This window comes from Diabrotica undecimpunctata, chromosome 1, assembly GCF_040954645.1.
Source record: "Diabrotica undecimpunctata isolate CICGRU chromosome 1, icDiaUnde3, whole genome shotgun sequence".
Lineage (NCBI taxonomy): Eukaryota > Metazoa > Arthropoda > Insecta > Coleoptera > Chrysomelidae > Diabrotica > Diabrotica undecimpunctata.
The window spans coordinates 163,286,029-163,300,236 of NC_092803.1; the positions used below are offsets into that span (position 1 = coordinate 163,286,029).

The 14,208-nt window shown below is 32.8% G+C and overlaps 1 protein-coding gene across 1 annotated transcript in view; it reads right to left on the bottom strand.

Annotated features, from left to right (window-relative positions):
• osp (myosin phosphatase Rho interacting protein outspread) overlaps positions 1 to 14,208 on the bottom strand; it is a 554,907-nt gene that overhangs the window by 240,841 nt on the left and 299,858 nt on the right. The window contains exon 4 of the mRNA XM_072520381.1: positions 7,340 to 7,811. Coding sequence (XP_072376482.1) covers positions 7,340 to 7,811 — 472 coding nt within the window. The remainder of the gene's footprint in view (positions 1 to 7,339; positions 7,812 to 14,208) is intronic.

Genomic DNA, 14,208 nt, shown 5'->3' on the forward strand with positions numbered 1-14,208 from the left:
AGTTCTTATGCCTACAAAGTGTCCAAAAGCCGTTGAGTAATGTCCTCCCTGGCATGCTTCTGATCGGCTGAAGCATTCGGGGAACCGCCTTCCGTTAGTTTATTCATAGCTAAAACATTGGATGTCATGTTTTGAACTACCTACATGAAATCAAAAGTCTGTTTCGTAACAGTTTGACACGTAAACATACCCTTCGATCTTTTAGGACACTATCGCAACACGCAACCTATTAAGTAGGTAATAAGACACTGGTTCGTCATGTATTTGGTTTTTTGACGAACTTGCAAAATTCAGAAAGACTAAGTAGAACTTGTTGATACTTGGACACGAAATTGGAATAGAGAAGGACAACCAAATAGGTGAGGTATTAAAAAAATAGAACATGAAAGACAGGATATTTTAGGAGCTCTTAAAAACATATTTAAAGATGACAACATATCGATTAATCTGAAGCGGAATGTCTTCGATCAGTGTGCTCTGCCAGTAATGGACTACGGAGCAGAAATAGTGTCCTAACAAAAAATAATGCTTCAAAACTAAAAGTAGTACAAAGAAGGATGGAGCGTTCAATGATAGGAGTACCAATAAAAGACAAGATCACAGACCTACGAAACAGAACCAGAGTTACAGATATTGTGGAGGGAGCTTGCAAATTGAAATGGACATGCGCTGGCCATGTGGCAATGATTAAGAATTGTAGGTAGGCACGCAAGTTAACCGAATTGCAGAGGAGACAAGACCGTGCACTCTGGATATACACAGAGGAGGAATATGTTCTGCAGTGGACTTAAAACAGGCTGATGATGATGATGATGACACTGCACAGTCCCAAATTCCAGTGTATAATTGACATAGACTTCTTTTTGGAATATCTGCTTTTTCAAATATTTAATAAAGCACATTTGCTTTGTTTTTCACTCTATTTTAACAGTCAGGTATACCTCGGCTGATGAGCCTGCACGCTGTGATGTCAATGATACAAGCTGGGACTTGCAAATGCAGGGGTGGACTAAATAAGCATGTAGCCTTTTATTAAGTATAGATCTCTACGTAAATAAGAACACAGTTCTACCTAAATTGGAACCATTCGAGGGATCAATCCTCGTAGCTTAACTTTAATGACCGTTTCGTTTATTGTACTAAGTATAAATATATTATAATTTTGCTTTACACAAGTCAGTGTTTTAATGCTAATTATTTTCTCATCATTTTTGTTCCAGGTTCAGACTAAATTAAACGACGTAGTGGTTTTACAACCGGTTACATAACCTTCATAAAATTGTGCTACGATTTAATATTTACCCAAGTAAATAGTAATTTTAACCTGAGCAATACAACGCTGCTGGTCTAAAGATCAAAAGTATACGAGATGCATCGTTAGATCGAGTATATGATTATAGTTGCAACACCAGATAACCAATTACCAAGTATTGTTTAAAGTTTTCAGGTAAAATACATTCCCAGAAACGATAGACTAAAAGTATTGTATGCAATTGTTTGGTAAAATATATTCAAAAAATGGAATATTGCCGGAAATGACAGGATACTAAAAATGAAATTAATTTAATCTAGGGCTTAAAATGGGTTACAAAGGTTACAAAGTTAACCTCACTCACACAGTTAAGGAATGGTTTTGTATAAGCTTACGCAAAAGTGTAAGAAATAGTACAATTTTCAAATGTGTACTATAATAAAGCTTTAGTGATGACTAGCATATATATTATTAATAATATTTATTTGCCAACTTTATTACATGAAAAATTTTTTATATTTTGGGGTTTTCTTTTTATTTTTGAGTTTTCCAATTTCAATTAAAAATATTGATAATATTTTAACTTTGTTTTAGATGGTAGCAGCTGCACTTAAATTGTCGGGAAAACAGTATACATGTCTCTCTTGCAACAATTCCTACATCGGTCAAACATCTCAATTATTGAAATCACGTATTACACTACACAAAAGTGATTCTCGACTTCACCCTGACTGTTGTGCATTAGCCAAACATGTCCATTCCACTGGTCATCTCATGGACTATACTAACACCACAATTCTCCACCGTGAGAACAATAAATCTAAAAGAGAGTTCATTGAAATGTCTTATATTTTCCTTAACGATTTCTCCATTAATGTTAAGAGTGACATCAAGAATCTAAGCGATATATACCACCTGTTACTTAAATCAGATACCAAGAACAATACTATATCACAGATTACTAACTTGACTGATATATCCATTAACAACTAACATACCTTTATAATTAATTTTCATTAACAAAAAATATATAACATTCCCTTGCTTTTCTTAGATACGTCTCAATAAGATTCAATAATACATGAACAATATAATATAATTAAATAAAGAAAATCAAAATAATATTTCCCTTTACTGGGATTTAAATTCATTCGTTTTTTACCAATGAACCTTAACGACATAAAGATTCATTCGAACTAATAATGAAGTTGTCAGCGCTTGCGTTCTGGCTGAAACAGAACCTCACTTTTAACTATCTAGAAATCAAAAATTTAGTTATTGCCGACAATTCAAAGAATTACCTCCTTTTAAATGTAGTTGCATTGGGTTTTTCGATTAACCTTGGGTAAGCCTTTACGTGTCAAGTTCGAAGCTACCATACATTTCAATCCTTATAAAAAAACTTTTTTTTGCACATAGTAACAAAAAACACCACTATGTTACTAACAAAGTTTTTTAATATTCTAACTCTACAATTCTAAGTTACGGTAAGATCAATAATGTTTTAATAGATAATATATGGTAGCTAATTATAATTTATTCTCTTTCAGCCCTGAAGAAGCCAAATTAATTCTCTTTGGCGAAAACGTTCGGCGAAACAATTGATACACATTAGAGTATTTCTTGCAGATTTCCCCAATATTTAAGAGTTTACTATATATATATATATATATATATATATATATATATATATATATATATATATATATATATATATATATATATATATAAACATTTACAAAACATTAACAGACTTTGTGATAGTTTTGATTCTCCCAGTATTTCAAGATTCCGTGTACAAAAATACAGCTGTGTTAAAAGCTACACATTACAAGTCGAGCCATCTGCAAAATGACACAGACATGTGTTTGAGATAAGAGACGCCAACACAGATGTGCATGGGTTAAGGGCAGCGCTTCCTATGGGACTTCGCTTGAGTCTTGTGAAAAGGGCTAGTTTTGATTCCTGAATTTCGCCGAACAAGAGGTTTCGCAATCCATTCGTGGCTGAAGCCGTTTCACGGGGTAAAGTACAACTTATATAAACCATCACATTGATGCTGATACACACGTACGTTTACTGTGTAGAATCGTTACATTATTATTCAATTATTTGGCAAGTTGAAATTGTTTGTGATAAACTATATTTCACATTATATCGCGTGTTAAATATTTTAACCGTTTGAGAACATTTTACGTTTGAGAACGTTATTACCTTTATCGTAGATTTGTACATTTATTAGGTTGTAATAATTTCACTATTCGTTTTTTTTTTGTATGTATATCACAGCGTTTACGTGATGAGTTTACTAATTGTATTAATTTCATTTTTAATTTAATGTGTATTCTATTATCGATTATACTTTTGAATTGAGTTTATTAATATTTGTACTACGTTCAATATAATTCATATATGTTATGTCTGATTGCATTTTGTGTACCTTTTATGAACAAAGCTGATTCATTTTACCACGGATTAATTATATTAATCATAGCAACCGAAATCTCAAATTTCTTTGTTGTTAATGTGTTTTTAAAACCTATTCATCGACATCTGCATCCAGATATTTTTGTTTAGTTGTAATTGTATGTTTGTTTATGTATACGTATGTTTGATTTTACTTCTTTTTATTCTTCTATAGGAATATACACACCCAATACGAAAGAGGGAAACCAGCGAGTTCTAGATTGAACATAATATATTCTCTCCGCTTTCTGATGACCCCAATTGTTATATTGAGGTCCTCGTATGTGCAAAACGCAACAAATATGGACATGAAGTGCTTAGATTGCCACCGTATCACCCAGATTTTAATGCTATCGAATTATTATGGGCAGGCTGCAAGACTTACAATAATACATATATAGGCAGAGATGGATACAGAGATGATGATGATGATGATGATGATGATGATGATGATGATACAGAAATGTAACGATGTCGCTTGGGCAAAGTGTGTAGAACACAATAATAGAACAGTGGTTTATTAGATAAGTAAGTATGCTTAATAATAATATCGAACCTGCAATAATTAACATTGGAAATATCAATTCAGATTCTGAAGATAATGAAAACGAAATATGAGAAACGAAAAACATACGTTCAAAATCTTGCAACAATATTATTTGAGCTAAATAATGTTTCATTTTTTAAATAATTTTACTGTTACCTATTACATCAATACACTATAAATATAATTGTATATTTTATTATATTTTTTTTTAAATTGTTTATTTATTTATTTATCACTAATGATATTAAAATAATTTATTAAGCTACTTCAAATGTAGCTGTAACTTTGCACTAGAATTTTAGAGCAAAACTAACATTTTACATTTTATTTATTTGATAACGTCAAATTTTATAATACAATTGGTGATCGGAGCAGTAGCCATTTTCTGTCACTTGCTGACGTAGTAAATAGACTGCCAGAGTGATGACGTATTTTTATTGACATCTGTCAGTTTCACTTTCCAAACAAACCTTGTTTAGTGTGGATAATTTGTATTTTTCATTATTTTTTCATTTTTTTTACAGAATCTTTTCGCTTTTTGCAATATCTAAGTATTCTAATAGTTACTACAACAATTTAACAAGGTTGTGCAAATAATAAAGCATGTTGTTTTATAAAAATAGCAATAAAATGCATGTATCAGTAAAGTAAGGTTAGAATTTCTTTAATTTAAACTTTTTAATTATATTTCATAGAAATATAACACCGAATTATGATGGTATTATCGTAAAAAACACTATACTTAAGAAAAAGCAGCAGAGGAAGCAAAATTTTAACTTTTATTTGGAAAGTAATAATAACAATATGGCCGCCGTGACGTCACACTCCGGCTGTCCATTTCCGATTTATTTCGTATGCTTTAAATGATCACGCACGGGTAAAGAACCATGGACTTAACTGTAACTTTGGTCCGCTTAAAATTTGAATTACAAAATGTAACAGATGTTGTTTTCTTGTTGTGTATAATAATTTTGTTTATGACATAATTGTAACTTGATAGATTACTAATATTAGTATTGCTAGCATTTTTTAGTTATAGATATTCAATTGAAGCAACTATGATGTTTTAAAACAAATTACGTAAACTAATTACATGTTATTAAAGAGATATCTCCAATTAGATAACTTCATAGAATAGTTAGTACTCAAGGTCGGTTATGCAACAAAAATTTGAAATAAAAAATGGCAAAGCTAGACCAAGTTTTACATATTCACTATGACTGGCAGATGTATAAATATAATAATGGTCTCCTTTTAACGTAGTAAATATAACAGTGCATTCTGATATTTATTAATGGCATACAAGGAATATAACATGGCCTATATACTTTTCTCAGTAAATCTATATGCTTATTAAATTCCTTAACACAAAAATCACTAGAGAGATTTGTAAATTATTTCAGTGTACGAAACAATTGGTAATTGTAATACCTAACGGAAAATGCATTATTGCTTTTTCTACCTACTAACCTCCTATTAAGCTTAGAAACGAAGACCGAATTTTTAGGAAGTAATATTCTGCGCAAATTAAAAAACAGCGTTATGTTTTTATGTTTTGTTTATTAGGCATGAATTTTCACAAAGTAACCGCCTACTCCATAAATAGACATAATTATCCCCAGAGGGACATTATTATCGGTTTATGACTTAGGTAAAGTCTGCCCAGCTACAGAAGAAACCTAAGAAACAAACAAATCCTGTGTTCCTTGACATGATAAAACAATAATTATCAACTGGAATTTCGAACATGATGAACCTGGTGAGATGTAGGTTTCGAAAGATATTAATGACATGTAGTTTTTGAAAATCATTAAAGAGAAAATATTTGAATGCAAGAGACTTACATATGTGCCTGATATGCCTTTCCTTAAGGATAGAAAGATACTGCTAGATATTATAAAATAAATACAAAAAAATTTGTTCAACGTAGCAAAAGCAGCAATTAATAATAACGTGGTAATTGATTAAAGTTTACATCGTTGCTATTGGACAAATGAACGTTGTGTGTCCACATTGCAAGGCGCCAAATTTAAGTTTAAAGGTAAATCCCCTGGATTGTGTTGCACCAGTGACCAAGTCAAATGACATATGGGTGGAAATATTTACCCAATCGCTAATATTAAGTTTAAAGGTTTAGTTTTAGTAATTAAGGATATTAAATAATGTCTTTAATGACAGGAGAACACTGGAAGGATACTCGTAATAGTAGAACAAACAACAAAATGTAAGATCGTGGTGGAGAACAATAGAATTTATTTATTATAATATTGCCATAGAATAAAAAATTTTCCTTTTTTAAAGGTGAAAGAAGTAATAATTCTAACCAGCAGATAGAAGAATGATCTGAAGAATTCTCTGATTTATTCAAAAAGTTCAACAAAAATTATATTATATAAGATTGCAGTTCAATTGTAATAAAAGACTGGACCACCGATATAATTTTACCACTGGTTAACAAGGGAGATTTAAAAAATTACTTAAACTATAGAGAATCACACTGGCCAGCATTTCCGTCAAAAAATTGGAAATAAACTTGGAAGAATCTCAACAAGACGAGAAGAAGCTGAAAATGATATAATAGATAATATTAAAGCCTTATACAAACAACAGCAATAAAGTAATAACAGAAATACAGTAAGATCACACGATCAACAATCTTCATGTTCCTTATAATAATAATATACCCACCTACAACGTGTTTACTTAATACATTTTTATGTATTAATCAAATTTTGAATCAAATATTAATCTGACAAACTTTGTGATGAGGAGGATGGAACCCCCACATGTCCTCTCGAAGCGCCCGACATTGACCTATCAGAGGTGGCAAATCCTGGGTTGGGCCTTTATGCAACCGAGCCGAATGAGGAAGTTGTCCTTAAAGAGACTTGTGGCTTTCTGTGAGGCCCCAAGTTTGCTAAAGGATTAGACGCTCGAAACGGCAGGAAGTGCTCATATTTGGAGCCCACCTGCTGATTATAGCAGATATGGGAGCCCGGGCCTCAGGAATGCTCACAAATGGGTCTTGCCCCGATCTACCATAACCATAACATGTAAAACTTTTATGCACTTACCAGGTCGTAAATATCCGGCTGTAGTGATGGGAGTCTCGATGGGAAGACTAGTAGTTCTTGCAGGAGGACTCCAACTTGAAGGTTGGACTATTTGTACTTTCGCATCCTGTTCTTTCGGAGGAGACTCTCTCTCTTCCTTCAAAGGTGGTGTTTCGAAGTTAGTACGCGGACTCGGTCCCGTTACTGATAGATGGCGAGGTCGAGGCGGCTGCGGAGAAGCGCTTCTACCCAGTTGGGGAAGACTAGGAGATGCGCGACCGCCTGGAAACGTCGCATTGCGTTTATGCCGACGGGGAAACACCGCCAGCAATTCTGCCCACCATCGGGCATCTTCGCGACTTGCCGCTTTAACGAAAGTCACACGGTCGGGACTAGTAAGGGCAAGAGAGTGAGGATGACCCGTAACCTGTTCAGCGCCAGTCACTTCTAGTACTTTACACATGTCAACAGAGCCTTGGGGGACGGTATCAGGCTGAAACAATAAAAAAAAATTATAAGTATTTATTGTTGTCCTTAAACAATATAATAATTACTATTTAAATGGGAATAAGCCACAATTAAAGGTTAAAGTACGTTTATTGACGTTTCAATTTCCACTTCGGAAATCGTTCTCAAAATACAAACATTGTTTGTATTTTGAGAACGTAATGTAATTACTTTAAAATGCCACAAGAAAATAGCTTCAGAACAATATTAAGAAACAATATAATGTAAATATTATTCTAATTCAACGATTAAAAATTCCATATTGGACGACGACTGCAGATAATTAACTGTTACGAGCGACAAAAACATATCTCCCTACCTTCTATGTTAAAAAAAAAATAATAAAAATTATACAGATGTAATATAAATAGATAGTAATTTACTGCAATTTTACAATTTTTTTAGTACACCTAATAGTACAACAGATACAAAAAAACTGTCCCAAGTTGTTAATCAGATGTACTTTATATCAATTGGGCTCTTCCCACATAGGTTCAAAACCTGTCTATATCGTTTTTATATAAAATTATATATTAAAATACGTTTTGTTTTTTTGTATAATTATATATATTATATAAAATTATAAATTTACTTAAAAAATACATAAGTATGTATACTTAAAAAATATACTATTATGGAATATTTTATGATTTACGATAAGAAATATTTTACTTCTAGTGATGAAAATGATTAGGAATTCTTGTCCCCCTTTTTCCAAACTTCAGAGAAGACAAAATGTTTCCTTGGAGTTAATTTAATTCAAAAGCAAAGTACTCATTCAGTACGGGCTTTTATATGTCGACATGAAAATGTACTAAATTGACCTGGAAGGAAATTCCAGGTATTCTTGAATCCAAGTCTGGAGAGCGGCATGTTTATTTGTGACTTCCACATAAACCATCTATTTTTCTTGCCACATGCACTAAGAGTAATCTTGTCGAATCTAAGACTATTTTGAAACAAATATCGTTGTAAATTCGTTAGTAGAATGTATTAAGCTTTGGTTAGCTTTCTTAAACAAAGAAGTAAAAAGGAAATACTAACTCTGACAGATTCTATTATATTGCTATTGCTATCGGTGATATATTATTTATGAATTACAAAAAATACATGAAATTTGATTTAAAATACAATTTTATGGTGAATTTTTTCCTAATTTTTGTCATGATTTACAACAGAATTAGTAAAAAATTGTCGTATTTCGCTACGCTACGTCCGCCAATGCCAATATTTCTTTTTCTTCGTTTTAACGACCACAAACTGAGATGATCCTTAACTACATACAAGAATACATTTCGTGACAGATAGCAGACACGATGTTTTCTCGTAGACGAAAAAGAAATCCACTTGTCGGTTAATTATCCGAATTTACAAAAAAAAGGTGTATGTCTTATAAGAGTTGTTGCCCGACCCGTCTGGGTAGATTTAATACTTTCACTGGTAGTCGTTTTGCCAGTTTAATATACTGTATCAACGACCTACCCATACATAATGGTTTTATTTGCTTTCTGTTACTTAGAGTCATTATTTTAGACCGAGCAAGAAGTGCATAAATTTAAAAACAGCTTATCGAAAAGACTACGCCATAAAATTCTGCTATCTAAGAGTTTTTACAACAAAATAATGGTTTAAACAATAATAAAGGACACAATAATATTTTTGAAATAATCAAGATCAATTTTAAACAATCAAATTACTCACAAGTACCCTTTAACTAATAGAGATTCACAAAAGAAATTTGAAGGAATGTTTAATTGAGGTTTGTTAGTCCTCCATCTACCATGACCTCAAATTGCGGATAAGGAAATCTCTTTCAGATATTGGTGATGCCTGGAAAATGATATAATCATGTGATATATAATGACTGCTGTTCTAAAGGAAAAACACATTAAAAAAAATTAACTGGCTTGTCAGGTTTGGAGGTATGATCGCAGGACGGACAATTTGGCATCTATAGAAAAATCAAAGGCTCGAAATCCTAGAATTCGGTCTCCCAAATCTGTCAAGAACTTACAAAAATGGCTCAGCAATGCAAAAGGCTAATAATTATTATTGGTAACTGGAACGCCCAAGGAATTGGAGGAAAAAATGGAAGATATAAAAAACTAAATAACGTGAACATCAATGTTTTGTAGCTTCAGTGAAACGAAGAAAAAAGACAAAAGTGAAGACGAGATTCGAGATTATTAATATGTACAGTGGAGTCAGAAAGGATGGAAGAACAAAAATGGAGAGTACGTTTTATGATCAATTAAACCATTACACCCTTTTTTTGTGGCGCTTCTGTGGGAGATTAGAAATCATCAAGGCTAAATAGCTGGTTTAAATGGCTCATTTTTTTGGTACAGCCAAACCATTCAGACTTCCTTTTCCTTGGAGTGGATTTTGTCTTGCATGATATTTTCAAGTTCTATTTTGTCTTCTCATAAGGTTTGAGCATTGATAAAAACAAAGGCTTGAGCATTCTTCTGTTTATTGTCAATATAACTTCCGTTCCTTCCCTAGTCGGCACTTCACTTCCATATTTGTCTCGGTACAGAACCTTTAGTATCCGATGGTAGCTCCTTGTCAGGGCGTGGTGACACTCTAAAATTATTATCTTCCATTGTCGGCGATCCTGTGCCATATTGACCGCTGCATGTAGGGATTTTCCCACCAGAGTCTTCATTTGGTCTGCCTATCGTGTTGGAGATCTTCCTCTTGGTCTTCGGGCTTCTACCTTTCCTTTTATTACCAATAGTTCCATGATCTCCGTTGTTCTAGCTAAATGGCCGAAGTAAATTAGGTATGCTCGGTTTACTATTTTAATAGCCAGTATTTTATATGAAGCTCTTCCATAATTGACATGTTGATTCTATGTTCTGTCCAGGACACGCGTAAAATTCTTTTAAAGAAGGCTTCGATTTTACTCCTATCAATTTTTTTAAGAGTCCATGCTTCAGCTGAGTATGCAGCAATGGGAAAAATAATGACATGAACCGACCTGAGCTTAGAATTCCTTGTTATTGTTCGGTCTTTCCATATATTAATCAATTCAGCTGTTGAGGTTAGGGCCATTGCTAGTCTATGCCACGCCACTTTCATGTTGGTGTCGGACTCGTAGGGGCAGTGGATTCGATAACGGTTGTATAGCCGAAAGGCCAGGTAGACCAGGGTCCTGCCAGTTTTTAAAAATTGGAGGGCACAAAGCTTAGCAATGCTAGTCTATGCTTGATTTCTGAGGAGCATTCGCCATTGTTGGTTATCAGGCAGCCCAAGTATACAAATCTATCTACCACTTCGAAATTCGCCACGTGATGTATGTGCAGTAGATTATTATTTGCTGTGTCTACGATCATTATTTTTGTTTTTACAGTATGGCACCACATCTCAAAAAGTTCGACATTATTATGTCGTTCTGTTTGAGTCCAGGATTTTACCCCGCATAATAAATACGCAACACATACATAAGTAGCATCTTAACAGTTTTAATGGTAGTGCAGTATAATAACTTGATAGTTCATGGCTTTATTAACAACATTTTTATATTATTTTTTTGGATTATATTCCACTTAGATATATCCGTGAAAAATTTTTCCTGTGATTTTGCTGTTCAATTATTAGCTACCCGATGCAAATATATTTTAATGTACACAGTAAAAAATTTTTAGCAAATCTGCCGATTTAAATATGGCAAGAAATTGTAACCCTCACTAAACGAGGTAAAATTGCTATAAGAAAACTGGAAATTATACCATCGTTACCAGTAAAAATACTATTTCAATAATACGTACACTGTAAAAATTTTTTACCAGATTTACCCTCTTCCAGTATATTACCATTATATGTACACGCTAATTTTACTGACTTATAGCAAAAATGTTGTTAGGACTTAAATATACGTTTAATTTAAGTCGTATTTTTACTGGTAAGGATGGTAAAAAGAAAATAATAATATCGATTTGAATGCAAGCCACAGAGAGAAATATTAACGCGAGTAATTTCTTGCAGCTTTATTTTTAATTCTAAAGGGTTAATTGTAAGAAATTGAAAGGTGATTCAAATATGGGCTACAAATAAATATTGAACACAAACAGCAAAGTAGGTACATATTAATACAACAGTCGTCTCTTTTGGTAACAGAACATTCTATATTAGATGCCCATAATTTGCATATAAAGTACTGAATCCCCTAAAGTACTGAATTTCACCACATTGGCCGCCACAAAATCTTCTGCCGCAAACATACAATGCGCATCCGTATTTGTCATTCTGTTCCGCCAAGCACTCTTCAAAATTCAAATCTTCATGAGCTGGTTGTCTTCATCTTCATGATGCCCCATTCATCACTACCGTTATTACAAGAACTTTTTATCGTCTTCCTATTCCGGCGATCTGATTTAATTTTAGATTTTTTTAATCTCCACCTCATCTGTAGACTTTACCTACCTTTTTGATGTACATAATGGTGTTCCTGTTTATTAATTTTCTGTATTAATTCTTTCTTTTAAGGTGAACAAGATATTACTGCCTGATTTTGACGACTTTTACCATGAATTATAATGGACTTACAAATTTATAAAAAGACCTCTTGATTGATTTTGCTTGGTTCTGATGATTTTGGTCGAACAGCAGGATAAGTAAGTTAGTTATTTTTGTGCAGTACCGTGTCGCAAGTTCTGCTGCAATAAAGTCTGCATTTGAGAACCAGATTCATTAAAAGGAAAATTCCAGTTTCACACAATACATTTACAGCAATTTCGCCTTCTCCAAAAAGTTCTCCAATAGCGTATTAAGAAAGAGGGCGGTTATTGTGACAATCATTGCCATATTTCTTACATATAATAAGACAAGAATTCCAACAAAATTTTCTCAAGTGGTTGAAACTTGTATGTTGAATGTAAGGGTAATAAAATTTATCAAAACGTTAATCTTCCTTTTTCGTCGACCGTACATTTATGATCAATTTTAACACCCTCTATTAACCTATTAATGAATGATTTTCTATTAATAAACGATTTCATTATAAGCACTACAACATATATTGCTTGCATAAATTAATTAAACGCTGTGTGATTGGCAGTGACCTGTGGTGTAGGCAAACAAACATATACCTATTTATATTCCCACTAAAAAATTTAAAATAAAGTAGCCGCTGTTAGTACTATCTGTTATTGTATGTCATTATTTACTTTATTGTTTAAAATTCTGTGTATTTGAAAAATCAAAAGATGGATATTGACGAAGAGTTTAATTTAACTTCACCAGAAGTGGCAGAAACTGAATTTATCGCATGGTACGACGAGAGAAAAATAATACAATATTCAGAATCTGTATTGTTGACATATTTTTCAAACATTGCCGAAAAAGGACTAATAGCAAGTTTGTGGCCCAAATATTCCATGCTAAAATCAACCTTAAGTTTAAAATCAAATATTGATATATCTAAATATAATAAGTTAATTATGTTTATCAAGAAAAAAAGAACAGGTTATGTAGCAAAGAAATCAAAAACACTTGAAAAAGAACAAGTCCAGAAATTTATCTCTGATGCTCCTAACGACGTGTTTCTAATGATAAAGGTAAACCAGTAAATTAAGTTTATATATTTAATACTCGTATTTCATAACATTTCATTTTGTAGGTTGCATTGATTTTCGGAGTGGCTGGTGCGTTAAGAAAGGACGAACTATTAAAATTAGAAACAAATAACGTTCAAGACTTGGGGTCAAAGTTTCTTGTCACAATAAAAGTATCAAAAACACACACAAATAGAATATTTACCATAGTAGATAACGAAGCAAATACCATTCTCAATGCGATCAAAAACTATATTTCTTTAAGACCGGCACACACACCACATAAACGATTTTTCATTTTTTATAAAAATAACAAATGTTCCACACAGCCAGTTTTATGCCTATAAAACGTATTTATGTCACACAGGCATAAATACGTTTTCCAAAATTCCTTCCGCTATTGCTAAATTCTTAAGATTAGAGCACCCGCATCTCTACACTGGGCATTGTTTTAGACGCTCCCCTTCCTCAATACTGTGTGACAGTGGTGCAGACTTTTCAGCTATTAAAAAAGACTAGGTGGCTGGAAATCGACTGCTGTAGCAGAAAGTTATATAGATAATTCTATCCAGAATAAACTTGAGACGGCTGAAAAACTCTTGGGACAAAACACCACTAAACCTTGTCAAAGTACTTCCTTCAGCACCACCGCTTCCTCTCCTATCACAGAATTTACAGAGGTCCAAGAAGACTTAAATATAAATTTGTCAAAATGCTATACAGCAGATAATCATTTATCAATACCTTAATTTAATTTCAGTAATTGTACTATTTCGAATATTAATGTTTACAATAATAAAACTACCACTAAGGAAAATTAAACTT